This window comes from Bos mutus, chromosome X, assembly GCF_027580195.1.
Source record: "Bos mutus isolate GX-2022 chromosome X, NWIPB_WYAK_1.1, whole genome shotgun sequence".
NCBI lineage: Eukaryota > Metazoa > Chordata > Mammalia > Artiodactyla > Bovidae > Bos > Bos mutus.
Window position 1 is genome coordinate 37,142,902 of NC_091646.1, and position 15,898 is coordinate 37,158,799.

General features: G+C 35.8%; 1 protein-coding gene across 1 annotated transcript in view; it reads left to right on the forward strand.

Annotated features, from left to right (window-relative positions):
• Nucleotides 1–6,984: 6,984 nt before the first annotated feature.
• LOC102266995 (protocadherin-11 X-linked-like) overlaps nt 6,985–15,898 on the forward strand; it is a 312,028-nt gene continuing 303,114 nt past the window's right edge. The window contains exons 1-2 of the mRNA XM_070366571.1: nt 6,985–7,119; nt 10,752–10,950. Of these exons, the coding sequence (XP_070222672.1) occupies nt 6,985–7,119; nt 10,752–10,950 (334 nt within the window). The remainder of the gene's footprint in view (nt 7,120–10,751; nt 10,951–15,898) is intronic.

Here is a 15,898-nt window from a genome sequence, read left to right on the forward strand (position 1 = left end):
GACTTCTATAAAGATTTGATGATCAGAAACTATATTTTATTAATGTTTCTGTCCCTTGTACTTAGCACAGTATCTATTACATTGTTGACATTTAACAAATGCTTTTGGAATTTAATTAAATGGGATGTTTACAATGATACTTCATATCACTATGTATACACAGTGATTCAGATCTTATTTATCCATATTTAATGGCAACCCACTCCAGTACTCTTGCCTGGAAAATCCCATGGATGGAGGAGCCTGGTAGGCTGCAGTTCATGGGGTCTCTAAGAGTTGGACACGACTGAGCGACTTCATTTTCACTTTTCACTTTCATGCATTGGAGAAGGAAATGGCAACCCACTTCTGTGTTCTTGCCTAGAGAATCCCAGGGACAGGGGAGCCTTGTGGGCTGCCGTCTATGAGGTCGCACAGAGTCGGACATGAGTGAAGTGAATTAGCAGCAGCAGCAGCAGCAAAGTGTGTATGAAAATAAACTATTTTCCAAAGGGCTATCAAAATGAATTATCAGTAACCATCTTGTAATTATAATATTTTTTTTTGCTGTTAAAATTAAACCACTGGGAAAAAAAAAGTTAGATGTGATTTCTTCATAAAATCATGGCATCACAAAATTTTTAAAAAGAGATTTAAAAAAGAAAGTTTCTAAATATAGCTTTGTCTATATGGACCTTTGTCAGTAAAATGATGTCTGCTTTTTAATAAGCTATCTAGATTTGTCAGAGTTTTTCTTCCAAGGAGCAAGTGTCTTTTAATTTCATGGCTAAGTCACCATCCACATTGATTTCGGAGCCCAAGAAAATTAAATCTGTCACTGTTTCCACTTTTTCCTCATCTATTTTTCATGAAGTGATGGGACCAGATGCCATGATCTTTGATTTTTAATGCTGAGGTGTAAGCCAGCTTTTTCACTCTTCTCTTTCACTCTTATCAAGAGTCTCTTTTAGTTCTTCTTTGCTTTCTGCCATTCAAGTTGTATCATCTGCATATCTGAGGTTATTGATATTTCTCCTGGCAATTTTGATTCCAGCTTGTGCTTCATCCAGCCTGGCATTTCGAATGATGCTCTCTGCATGTAAGTTAAATAAGCAAGGTGACAATATACAGCCAGATATACTCCTTTCCCAATTTTTTTTTTTTCTTTCCCAATTTTGAACCAGTCCGTTGTTCCGTGTCTGATTCTCCAGCTCTTGCTTCCTGACCTGCATACACGTTTCTAGGAGAGAGGTAAGGTGGTCTTGTGTTCCCATCTCATTCAGTCATTGAACTCTGCATTAGTAAGCATGTCTAAGGATTTAGTTATCTTTCTTTTCCAGGTACAGGAGGGAGATGCCCTTACAAATGGATGTTTTCCCTACAAATGTAAATATTTCCTATAAAAGGGTAACTGCTACTTGGTTTTCAGAGTTTTTCCCATATCTGCTGTTTCTTAGAAAATGATCAGCTGAAAATAATTAATTTGCCAAGGAGAAAAAATCTGCTTCTCTATAGATACCAAACTAAGTTGGAGAATTTAGCATGGAATAGGAATATTAGCACATGATGATTAGCTATATTTAGAACACTGGAAGGTTTGTCATGTACATGAATCACACTTATTCTATATATGTACAGAAGATGGGTATAGTAATAATTGATGGGAATTTCTCCTTTTGTCAATATTTTTATTTCCAGCAGCTACCAAGAATTCTATTACATTCTGAGCTGAGGAATCAAATAATAAAATATGTTAAAGTTAAATATGAAAACAGAGTAAAGTAAATATGATTCTGAGCAGTAACTTAGTGTTAAATGTTTTAGCACATGCTTTTTGTTTTCTTTCTTACTTCCTGGCATAACTGGTTTTTGAATAGCTTGAGGTAACCAGAATGCAGCTTTTGGATAATGAATGTCCTATAATGATTTATATATTTAAGTGTAAGTTGCTAAATCTACATGAGGTTAGCACCAAAAATAAATTAGAGATATTGCATCTATTTTTAAAAATCGATACTTGGGTTTTGTCTGTGACACCATTGCAGTGATCATATTTCAACTTTCATACCTGGTCTTAATTTTTATACACATGACAGTTTCAAATCATATTAGGTTTCAGTTGTGTTCCATTGGTATTTTCATTGTTAGTCACACAATTGTAGCTTCTGAAACATTTGTAAATTTAAACTCACAAAACTCCACCAATTGCCAATTTAACAGTTTTTCATGGTACCTATGTACAAATGGATTATTTCCATTTTGATTGAGTTGAAATGAATCATGACTCAAGGGCAGATGCCCTCATGAAATTCCATGTAGTCTTCTAACCATCAAATGAAAGTCTGACCCATTTGCCAAAAAATTAAATAAGTAAAATAAATTTTAAAAAAAGCAAACGTCATAAAAAATTCATGACAAAATGGAGCTAAGAGAAGATCTGATTCTGGAGAAGATCATGAACTTTCTTCATATGCTGGTAATAAGTTATGGTATTGAAAAACTAAAAGTTTTGTAAGGTAATAATTTCAGGAAAACAATATGAAAGGGAAGATGAGAAATGAGACAGGTCTTTCAAATTTTAGGAAATGGAACAGTGTAAATATAATCAGAGGAACTGATCTATCCTGCAAGACAACTTTTGTTGGAAAAGTAGGAGGTTTATGACTACAAGTATAGGGTCAAATAGTAAGTGTCTACTAGAAATTATGTCTTCTGGGGTTTTTCACACTGAGAATTATGAGCTACAAGTGGGATATGTGTTCTGACCATGTAATGTTGGTGAAAATTCCAAGTTGAATTTCTAACTAAGACATTTTCACATTTAAATTTATAATATATTGAGTAATTATAAATTCTTTTGCAAAGAGACAGGACCCATGGGAAAATGCAGACAACCTCTGACATCCAGATTTAAGCTGTTGAATATTATAGAATATGGGAACTCAGAAGCTTGAAATATGTTAAATAGTTTGATACCAAGAATATTTTATAAGGGAATCAAATCACCCCTACATATGGTAATCCTTAAAAAATAATAACCCTATCTATGATTAGGTTCTGGTGATGGCAGTGAATCTAAGGTAGAGTGGGTCATGGTATATTACAATTGGAGTCAGGGGGAATGCAAGGTTGTATGATTAGTTTGAAAACTTTGACAGGCAATTATGATAAGCCCTCTAGAACAGGATACTCAAGTGTTCAATAATGAGAGTCACAAGGTGGCCTATCTGTATGCAGTCTCTCTGCTGCCAGATTAACTTTCCTAAAATGCCATTTACACCATGTTATGAAGATGTAACAATGTTCACCTGATGTTTGATATGAAATTATGCCTTCGTGAAGTATAATCGACATAAGAATGTTGGGAATTTGATAGTTTGCCTGTAAATGATTCATCTAGGTGACACCAGTATTATTTCATACATTCTGGAATTTTGATTGATTAAAGCTAAAAGCAAGGCATGTAGATTATAGATTAGATGGAGAGGCACTTTGGATTTTTTTCTTACTGGCAGAAAAATAATTAGCCTTTCATTACAGACATTTATTCATGAATAGTACAATATTTATTTCCACCCCATAAAGTCATGATTGCAGTCAAAAGATTGTTTTAATTTGAATGACACAGCTTCCTAGAAGGGTGGCAGAGAGACAAATTATGACATGGTCATTAATGTAATAGCTCTGTTATATTGCATAGCAATCTTTGTCAACACTTGACAAAGGGGGATTATTTATTCTTTTCTTTGACAGACCTAAGGGATGATTTTCCGGAAATAGTATTTCTAAATATATTGAATAAGAAAAAAAAAATGCCTCTGTATTTTAAACACATCTATCTATATTACAAATCTAAGCAGAAAAGTGCCATCAGAGATTAAGGATTCATCCATTAAAAAGTAAAGGGCATAGAACAGGCTTATGGACTCTGTGGGAGAGGGAGAGGGTGGGAAGATTTGGGAGAATGGCATTGAAACATGTGAAATGTCATGTATGAAACGAGATGCCAGTCCAGGTTCAATGCAAGATGCTGGATGCTTGGGGCTGGTGCACTGGGACGACCCAGAGGGATGGTATGGGGAGGGAGGAGGGAGGAGGGTTCAGGATGGGGAACACATGAGAAATAAAGGAATAAAAAATTTAAAAATTATATATAAAAAAAAAAGTAAAGGGCAAATGAGCTAAACCCAGTTGCCACAATTTACTACAAAGGGTTCATAAATTTGTGTGTGTTAGTCGCTCAGTCGTGTCCGACTCTTTGTGCCCCACGAACTGTAGCCTGCCAGGCTTCTCTGTCCATGGAATTCTCCAAGCAAGAATACTGGAGTGGATTGCTATTCCCTTCCCAGAGGATCTTCCTGACCTAGGGATCGAACCTTGGTCTGCTGCATCACAGGTAGATTCTTTACCATTTGAGCTACAGGAAAGTTCTAAATTCATATAATTATTTTATGTTCAGTTCTATCTAGAAGTGTCACAAATTGCAAAATGCAAGCTTAAGTAGAAATCATTAAAGTAACCCTAGAAAAAAAGTAGGTAACTGTTCTTTTCCCATTAAAAGCTAAATTTTCAGAAGCTTTTTGAAAACAATTCTTTAAAAGTTAAATTCAACCATTTCACTTAAGGAAATATTTCATGAAAATTTAATACAAAGATGGACAACTTAATCACACATGTGCCAATAAAGAGCCTCTTGTGAATTCACTAAATAAAGAAATAAAACATCACATTTAATCAAAGCTATATGAATGCTTTATACAGATTATAGAAATAAGTAAAAAAAAAATCTTTTAGACTGTAAACTTTGTAACTGTGAACTGAGAGAAAAATAATCAAATCCTCAATATGCTTTTGAACTTCAGACTATTTTTAAAATAACATGGCATCATTATTGACCAAAACAACGTATATTGGTCTACACTTGAGGCATTCCAATACTGGTTAAAATTAATATAGACAAGGGAGTTTATTTACATGATTGTTTGAAATATCAAAGGTGTATATGTAATAGTGTCACATATAAAAATTTCATTTCAGGATGCTACTGTTTGCATTTTATGAGCATTCAGGAAGGGGCAAAAAACAGTTGGATTCACTAAAGGGAGTCCGTACCAACCCATTTAGTCCCCTATATTTACCCTTCCAGTCCTCATATGTTCAGTTGTGTCTGACTCATTGCTATGTTATGGACTATAGCCTTAGAGGGATTCAATTTATGAGCATCAAGAGCACTAGAGATCAGTATCTGACACGGGTAATTACAGATTCACTCTAGAGCATTCCTTTGCGAGGGATTTTAGTTAAGTTACTAGTTACAGGTGTCATAGAATGAGATATCTTTTTGACTTAAATTGTCTTTTTTTCTCTGAAGATAAGCAAGAGAAAACAAAATTATATTTCTCTTACATCAGGAAGTAATATATAAACTCTACTTTTATCATTTGATAGAAATTTGCCTTCTATTCACTGGCAATTTTGACTAAAAGATGATGCATAATCTGAGAACTGTGAATTAAGTTTTATTTGGGTCAAATGAGTACTGAAGCCCAGGAGACAGCACCTCAAAGCTCTGAGAGACTGCTCCAAAGAAGTAGTGGGAGAAGGTCAATATATAATATTTTGGTGAAGGGGGAGTTCAGTGAAATCAAGCACTTATTTTACAAAACCTTTTCAGCAGTCACCAGGAGCTGATGTCATCATGAAGGAATTTACTGATGTTTTTAGATCTGAAGAGATACAAGGATTGGGAAAAAAAAGCATGTACTTCTGCATCACTGACTACACTAAAGCCCTTGGCTATGTTGGATTTGGAGTTCAGTCGCTCAGTCATGTCTGACTCTTTGAGACCCCATGGACTGCAGCACCCCAGGCTTCCCTGTCCATCACCAACTCCTGGAGCATACTCAGACTCATGTCCATTGAGCCAGTGATGCCATCCAACAATCTTATCCTCTGTTGTCCCCTTCTCCTCCTGTCTTCAATCTTTCCCATCATCAAGGTCTTTTCTAGTGAGTCAGTTATTCACATCAAGTGGCCAAAATATTGGAGTTTCAGCTTCAGTATCAGACCTTCCAATTAATATCATGACTGATTTCCTTTAGGATTGATTGATTGGATCTCCTTGCATGCCAAGGAACTCTCAAGAGTCTTCTCCAACACCACAGTTCAAAAAGTGTCAATTTTTCAATGCTCAGCTTTATTTATAATCTAACCCTCACATCCATACACGACTACTGGAAAAACCATAGCTTTGACTAGATGGACTGTTGTTGGCAAAGTAATGTCTTTGCTTTTTAATATGCTGTCTAGGTTTGTCATAGCTTTTCTTCCAAGGAGCAAGCATCTTTTAATTTCATGGCTGCAATCACCATCTGCAGTGATTTTGGAGCCCCCCAAAATAGTCTGTCACTGTTTCCATTGTTTCCACATCTAATTGCCATGAAGTGATGGGACTAGATGCCATGAACTTCATTTGTTGAATGTTGAGATTTAAGCCAGCTTTTTAATTCTCCTCTTTCACATTCATCAAGAGGATCTTTAGTTCCTCTTCACTTTCTGCCATAAGAGTGGTATCATCTGTATATCTGAGGTTGTTGATATTTCTCCCAGCAATCTTGATTCCAGCTAGTGCTTCATCCAGTCTGGCATTTCACATGATGTCCTCTGCATACAAGTTAAACAAGCAGGGTGACAATATACAGCCTTGATGTACTCCTTTCCTGATTTGGAATCAGTCTGTTATTCCATGTCCAGTTCTAACTGTTGCTTCTTGATATGCATATGTTGCTTCTTGACCTCACAATGTGGATCACAACAAACTGGAAAATTCTTACAGTGATGGGAAAACCAGACCACCTTACCTGCCTGCTGTGAAACCTGTACGCAGGTCAAGAAGCAATACCTAGAACCAGACATGGTACAACCTACTGGTTCAAAATTTGGAAAGGAGTACGTCAAGGCTATATATTGTGACTCTGCTTATTTAACTTGTATGCCGAGTATATCATGGGAACTGGTGGGCTTGACAAAGCACAAGCTGGAATCAAGATTGCTGGGAGAAATATCAATAACCTCAGATATGCAGATGGCACCATCCTTAGGGTAGAAATTGAAGAGGAACTAAAGATCCTCTTGGTGAAGGTGAAAGAGGAGAATGAAAAGCTGGCTTAAATCTCAACATTCAACAAATGAAGATCGTGGCATCTGGTCCCTTCACTTCATGGCAAATATATGTGGAAACAATGGAAATGGTGACAGGTTTTATTTTCTTGGGCTCCAAAATTACTGCAGATGATGACTGCAAACATGAAGTTAGAAGGCACTTGCTCCTTGAAAGGGAAGCTATGACAAACCTAGACAGCATAATAAAAAGCAGACACATTACATTATTGACAAAGGTCCATCTAGTCAAAGCTATGGTTTTTCCAGAAGTCATGTATGGATGTGAGAGTTGGACCATTATGAAGGCTGAGCAGTGAAGAATTGATGCTTTTGCACTGTGGTGCTGGAGGAGACTCCTGAGAGTCCCTTGGACTGTAAAGAGATCAAATCAGTCAATTCTAAAGGAAATTAGTCGTGAATATTCATTGGAAGGACTGATGCTGAGATGAAGCTCCAATGCTTTGGCCATCTGATGTGAAGAGCTAACTCATTAGAAAAGACCCTGGTACTGGGAAAGATTGAAGGCAGAGGAGACAGGGATGACAGTGGATGAGATGGTTGGATGGCATCACCAACTCAATGGACATGAGTTTGAGCAAGCTTCAGGGCATGTTGAAGGACAGGGAACCCTGGCATGCTACAGTCCATGGGATGGTAAAGAGTCAGACATGACTGAGTGACTCAACAACAGCAACAAGGATTGGGATCATAAAATCAATTCCTGAAAATATCTAACTACCTAAAGACCTCTTCCACCAGATTTCCTGGAGCACAGAGTGCCTCACTCTACACCCAGGGGGTATTGAAGGTCCACAGCTGAAGCAGCACAGGTTCAATCTCCACAGAGGCAGATGTCAAATGCCTTTGTGGTGGTTGTTCATTTTTTGACAAATGCTCTTGGCAAGGGCCAATTTGTAGTTGACAGGGAAGTGACAATTTGTAGCTGACACATTTTTAATTATGTTAGGGTATATGACTCCATGGGGTTCCCTGGTAGCTCAGTGGTAAATAATCCACTTACCAATGAAGGAGACTTAAGTTCAATCCCTGGGTTAGGAAGATCTCCTGAAGAAGGAAATGGCAACCCACTCTATATTATTGCTTGGTAAATTCCACGGACAGATAAACCTGGTGGGCTAGAATACTGGTTTCACAAGAGTTGGACATGACTTAGTGACTAAACATTATGACTCCATGCTTAACTAATGCATATTAAAGCTCTAGATTCATTTATTTTTGTCAGCAGTAATTATTTTCCTTTATAAATTATATTACATAGGTCTAATGCTTTTAAAAGTTAAATGAAAAACTTGAAATATAAGACATACTTGAAATATATGGCCCAGTCTTAATAGAAAATTGAAATATCTCTTAACAGTTCTGAATTATGGTGATATATGCATGTTAAGTGATTCAGTTGTGTCCGACTCTTTGAGACCCTATGTACTGTAATCACCACCAAGCTCCTCAGTCCATTGGATTCTCCAGGCAAGAACACTGGAGTGGGTTGCCATGCCTTCTTCCAGGGGATCTTCCTGACCCAGGGATCAAACCCACGTCTCTCTCATCTCCTGCATTGGGACGTGGGTTCTTTTCCACTAGCACCACTAGCTGTAAATTAGTCTCATGCTAAACTGGCTTATTTTATATACAGTGACTTTTTAATTTATGTCTTAAGTATTATTTTGACATTAAATTATATACAATAACTAATTGTAGATAAATGTCTACAATATAAAGTTGCAAGCTTTTTAAAATCCTGTTTTTCCAGGTCTTGCCTTTTAAAAATGGTTTATGAACATAAATGCTTATATTTTACTTGAAGTAACTGAAATATGTTAACAACTATAAATAATTTTTGGAATTAAATGCAGTTTAATCTATAACTAAATGAGCTTTTGGCTTGTTAGAGAATAGTCAAATGCAGCTTTGCTGGACTGACAAAATTACCTCACTGTATCCTCACATGGAAGAAGGGGAGAGGGAGGTATCTAGGGTTGGTTTTATAAGTACACTAATCCCATTAATGAGGGCTTCATCGTCATAACCTAATCACTTTGCGAAGATCCCACCTCCAAATGCAATTATGCTGGGAATTAGTTTTTAACGTGTGACTTTTAAAAGGGAACAAGCCTATAGTCTATAGCAATATCAGCATCTGAAGAAATGGTTGAATATCAAGCCTGAACTTGTGAAAGTATATGCATTACTTCATGGGAATTCCTACTACCTGATTACATGTACCCTTTGAGATGCATACATTTCTTAAATAATTATCTCTAAATTGCATCTTTCATGCTACTAGTAATTAAATGTTTTGGTTAATCTATTGTTACATAACAAATTGCCCCTGATCTTTGGAGCATAAAACAAAAACCAGTTGTACTTGACATTTTTTAGGTCAGGAATTTAGGTGGTACACAGCAGAGATTGCTATCTCTGCTTCACAATGACTGGTATCTCAAACATGTGGCTCAAATATCTGGAGATGGCTGGGATGAATGGTTCAAATGAGGCCATAAACTAAAAAGTCCAGAATGGATTCTTCATATATATATTTGGCACCTGAACTTGAGTGGCTGGAGCTGCTTTGTCTCTCTGGGTATTTTATTTACAACCTTTGTTTCCACATGGGCAGCTTGAACTTCCTCATGGTATGGCAGTCTCCCATTAGTCAGACTTCTTTCAATTCAGCTGATTTTCTTGAATGAGTATTCTGAGAGAGCAAGGCAGAAGCTAGGAAGTTTGGTTACATAGGACTTATCCATATTCATTGTGGTAGAGGACTCCATAAGGATTTGAAAGCTAAGAGGTGAAGTTTATTGTCAGGGCTATCTTTGGAGAGTAACTACTACATATAGCAATGCTGCAAACAAAATCACTGCTACATCTGGTGAAGTTATTACACTACTGGATGTCATGAACCAAATGCTTCATCTTTATATGTTGGCATGTGTATGTTTTTAATATTCTGCTATATTTACCATCAGAGATGCTACCTATAGTTTGCTTTTATAATTATCACCTGTTATTCATACCATGTAATTATTTTTATTTTTAGAGTGTAGAATCAATTTAAATAAATTCCAAATCAAAATATATCCCCTAAGACTCTTTGAAAAGATGGTTTGTAATTTTAATTTGTAAGTCTACATGATTGAATAAATTTTTATTATTATTTACTGTTTCAGCCAGACAGAATCTCACAGAAACAGCAATGAAATTTTGTTATATCCATTCAGGCTTATTGTTCAAAAAATGAAATCTTGTCAAATTATAATTAAATAAATCCATGTTCAAATGACTATCAAAATTTCCAATGTGCTTGAGTTTCTACATGGGTGACAGCCTCTAGCTTTAGAACAAGTTGACTTTTATCCTGTAACTGGATAAGCCCTGTTTAAAAATATAATGAAAGCAATTCTGCTGCCAGGTGAAAAAGGTTTGAACACAGACAGAACTGTCTACAAAAGCCTGAAATTGTTCACAACTCAAGATAATGTTAATGTGACTTCACTAGACAGCTGAAATAATACATTTTCTAAATTGGATGCATTAAGGAATTATTCAGATCATAGCTGAAACCCTGTAATTTTCTGTCTTCCTTTTAGTCCCAGCGGCGTGTCACGTTTCACCTACCAGAAGGCTCTCAAGAAAGCAGCAGTGACGGTAGACTGGGAGACCATGATGCAGGCAGCCTTTCCAGCACATCCCATGCCCTGCCCCTTGGCTATCCTCAGGAGGAGTACTTTGACCATGCTGCAAACAACAACCGCACTGAAGGGGATGGCAACTCTGATCCTGAATCCAGTAAGTTGATAACTCCCGAGTCCTGAAGTTAAAAGGCTTATTGTGTTTGCAAGTAAAACAACTGGAACCATAATAACATCAGCCAATTTAAATGGGTTAGTAACACATTTTTAAAAGGTAGCAATACAAAATTAGGTGGAAGGCATATATGCAGCAGTTTATAATTTTTGAAATATGTGATCATATCTACTTTGAAATTTGCTATGAAATCTAATAGTCATATTGTCTAGGCATAGATAGAATTTTCTATTTACCTATGTATATCTGCATGTGTGTGTATATATATAAAACCAGCCACTTTATTTTTATTTATTTGTGTACATAAATAATTTTATAATTCATATAAAGTATTTTCTAAATTTAATTTTTAAATTTTAATAATGATAAGAATCATAGACAATTAATTCTTTTGAGGAAATGAGTGATCCTGACTCCAAGGCAGAAAAACTGGTCTGAGGTTTTCAATAATGTATTGAAACCACATGCCTTACGCCACATTACTGTTTAGAAAGATGTTCAGATTTGGTCTTCAGATTGAAGGCATTAAAGGCTATATTTCACACAGTTCAGAAATGTTGAACTCTTATAAAGGATCATGAAGTTCATTAAATTATCTTAAACATGTATCTTGAAAATCCCTATGTTTTCATAATTTTGGGAAATACAAAATTTTGTAAGATTATACATATCTCAGGAGATTCTTGTATTTGCAGAATTATAATTTGCCTCAGTATGTTTTATATACATAAAGCTGTATAGGTACAAAAAAAGTATACCATATACGTGATGGAGAAAGAAGAAAAAAGAGACCAAGTAACATATAAGATAAATAAACATTAAATAGAAATTTTGAAAGGTATTTTTTTCGAGACTGGCTCAACAAGCAGGGTTTCCAAAAGCATGATATGGTGAGAGAATGAGAAAGAAGACACAAGAATTCAGTGAAAAGAGAGGATCAGGGGACCAATACCTCTCTAAGGTGAAGGTGCCAAAACTGAATCCAAGCTAGCTTTATTATACTTTCAGCCATTAAGACAAGAATATGCGGGGAGTTAAGCTATAACTCATGTGGCCTTCAGGACCAAAGAACAAAGTGATCATTAACCATTGAGCAACTAAAAAAAAGTAATCAATAACAAATCAGTAACTCAGACTAATATTCTTATCTATAGATTTCCACCAGATACGTAAAACATGTGACTCTGAGACTCTAATTGAAAAACAGTCTGGTGTCAGTTTTCCAACCCCAGGATCATATTTTGTTTTCAAGACTATGAACTGTTCCTTCTGGACTTGTTCCAAGCGTCTCATGCCTTATAGTATCCAGTTTATCCATAATTATAAATCTCTTTTGTGGCCTTTGCTGGGGCCTGCTTTTCTTTTATTCTTCCTGTCTCCTACAATTTTGAACATTATGGATTGTATGGATATATAATCTAAGTAAACCTCTAGTTTTGAGAATAAAATGGTCTCCCATCATTGTGTTTTAATCCATATTTTCTAAACTAAAAAAAAAAAAAGGAAATTATTGGTTAAACATCAGGATATAATCTAAGACTAAACATACATACTAGGAACCAGTGACAGCATATCAGACTTTTTTGCACTACAAAAATAGACTGTAGCCCACCAGACTCCTCCATCCATGGAATTTTCTAGGAAAGAATACGTGAGTGGGTTGCCATTTCCTTCTCAAGGGGATCTTCCAGACCCAGGGATTAAATCCCAGTCTCCTGCATTGCAGGCATACTCTTTACTGTATGAGCCACCAGGGAAGCTCCAACAAAAGTAGACACTGACTATTAAAGATGTTTTTAATATGAACATTTTAGAGACTTTTTAGACACAAAATTCAGAAAGTACTAAACATCTATCTCTATATTCAATTTTATGCTTAAAACAATTTATCAGCATTCAAAGGATGAAAACTTCTTCTGTAATATACAATGCCAATCTACCTTTCATTTATTTATGTGTAACATGACATAATGACTTCTGGAGGAAATACATGGCTGTGACTGTATCTTCTGCTATAATGAACTCAGAGTCAATTTCTAATAAGAATATAATCATATGTAACAAATATGCATTAAGCAAAGGCTGTTCTTTATTACTTCATAGACTACTGCTTTAACTGTAAACCTACCACTACCTTGTAACAGAAGTATATAGATGAAATAAGCATCATTTTTATAAAATAGAACTGACTCTTTTGCATATTACCTGCATTACTAAACACTTTTCTTAGAAGATTGTATACCAGTCATTAAAGAGTAAACTCAGAGGAAGCATCCACAATGTGGACCTAACTCTGAAAAACATTTTCAAGCTGAATAAGACTAAGATTTTATATTATTGACAGTTAAAGGAGCATACCACATTGGTATGGGTTAGAATTTTTTATAAGACATTTAAAATTAAGCACAGCTGTATTTATCTCAATTATACATATTAATAGGCAGTTGTTTAAAAACATTTCAATGAAGAGTTATTTGCAGGGATTGATTTTATTAGTAGAGTACAAGTGTATACCTGAAACTGATATAATACTGTAAATCAACCATACTTTAAAAAAAAAAAAGAGAGTGTAAGTGTTAGTAAAAATCTATGAACTGACATACTTGAGAGCTTTATTTTTAAAGCTTGCTATTACCAGGGATTAAACATTTCTCTTCTTTGATCATATTGACACTATAATAATTTTGACTACTAAATATTTTGTTCACATTTACTGTACAGGATTAAGCAATGGAAAATTTAAGTCAGTGAAGTAATTTATTATGCTTTATTTTAAAATTGAAATGGCTATATGCAATAATAATGATACTGCAAATAATATATTTTTGCTACCTATTATTTTAATAAGCTATGTAATGGGTATAGATAATTAAAAATAAATACTCATTTCTGTATAAGTGTGACAATATTTATGATTTAATGTTTAAAATCTATTTTTGCTATGAGTCATATTAGCTACCTAGTCTACCAATGAAACAGAAACTTCCCTCTAAATCATGTTCTAAGAGAATGTTGTCCATTTTGGACAATAAAGGACCATAATATAAGTGCAGAAGCATATTTCACTTTAAATGAACTTTATTATCTTAATATGGCATACTAGTGAGATTTTTAGCATATACATGTATGTTTTGCTTTGATTTAAGGGAAAAAAACAGCTGATGATAAAATTGGTCATAGCAAAATCGTCTCTTTAGGCTAATACAGATGATAAGGTACTTTCAAAAAGAAGCTCTATAGCTCTGAAATAGTGCATAATAGTGTCTGGGCTACTTCTCTGTTGGGAGTTGCCCTTAGGCACTAATTATGTTTTTTTTTTTTTCTTCCCTCCTGGTTATGTTGCCCTCTGAGATTCCAAAACTCCCCACAGACCCGCCTGTAAGAGGGTTTCCTGGTGTTTGGAAACTTCTCCTCCTTCACGACTCCCTGCCTGGGACAGGTCTCCATACCTAACTCCTTCGTTTCTCTTTTTGTCTTTTATATTTTGTCCTACCGCCTTTCAAAGACAATGGGCTGCCTTTCTGGGTGCCTGGTGTCCTCTGCCAGTTTTCAGAAGTTGTTTTTTGGAAGTTGCTCAGCATTCAAATGATCTTTTGGTGAATTTGTGGGGGAGAAAGTGGTCTCCCCATCCTATTCGCCCACCATCTTAGGACTGTCCCCTTAACTTCCCTTTTTAAGATAAAGAAGGAACAAGAAGACTCAGTCCAATCATTTCTCTCTCAGGAGACAAGTTTAATAAAATATTCTGTCTCATTCCACTTGAAGGTTTTTTAGTTTTTAAATTTCACAATTGCTATTTCCTGACTTTAGCTTTTGGTATGAGAGTTGCTTAATGACACTCTATGAAGTTTTTTCTTCCTTGGCTGACAGCCAATGTCACAGAGCTTTTCTCTCATCATAACCCCACCAAATAGACCCTGCTCTTTGAAGTTAGCTAATTAGTAAAAATATAAGCAAACAAAAATCCAGCCTATATAAAGTATTATTAGTTGCTTCTGGGTTACTGTGAATACTGTGACAGATTATATCTTTTCATTTTCAAATAATCTTGTGGAGACTTACAAGACCATGGCCGTAGTAGACAACAGAATATGACCATATATTGCAGAGAATTGTATATGTCAAGATATAGCATTAAGAGACTTGAGGACAGTGTGATCTTCTTGGGACTACTCTAAACACACTAGATTACATATGGCCCTATGTTCATAGGGCTTCCCTTGTGGCTCAGCTGGTAAAGAATCTGCCTGCAATGTGGGAGACCTGGCTTCAATCCCTGGGTTGGGAAGATCCTCTCGAGAAGGGAAAGGCTACCCAATCCAGTATTCTGGCCTGGAGAATTCCAAAGACGTATAGTCCATGAGGTTGCAAAGTGTCGGACATGACTGAGTGACTTTCACTTCACTATTTCATATGGTTTCCTTGGTGGCTCAGATGATAAAGAATCTGCCTGCAATGCAGGATACCTGGGTTTGATCCCTTGGTCAGGAAGATCTCCTGGAGAAGGAAATGGCTAACCACTCCAGTATTCTTGCCTGGAAAATTCTATGGACAGAGGAGCCTGTTGGGCTAGAGTCCATGTGGTCACAAAGAGACACGACTGAGCAAGTAACACTTTCATTTTCACTTTATGTTCATATATTGAATATATATTTATTTGCAAGTAGCATCAGGTAAAATATAATTTATGAAGAGAAGACTTAAAAATACTTTCTGACATTCTTTTGTAAAGCATTGTTCTGATATTATAATTTAGAATAAGTTCTGAGACACATGGAAATATTAATGAAGGTCTATCATGTTAAACTTTAGATATTCCTGAGTGGTTCATACACATGTAGCCAACATGTGTGTGTGTGTGAATGTGTGTGTGTGTGTGTTGCCCTTAAATAGAGGATGTTTTGCTACTCTCTCACTATGGGTGAGCTGG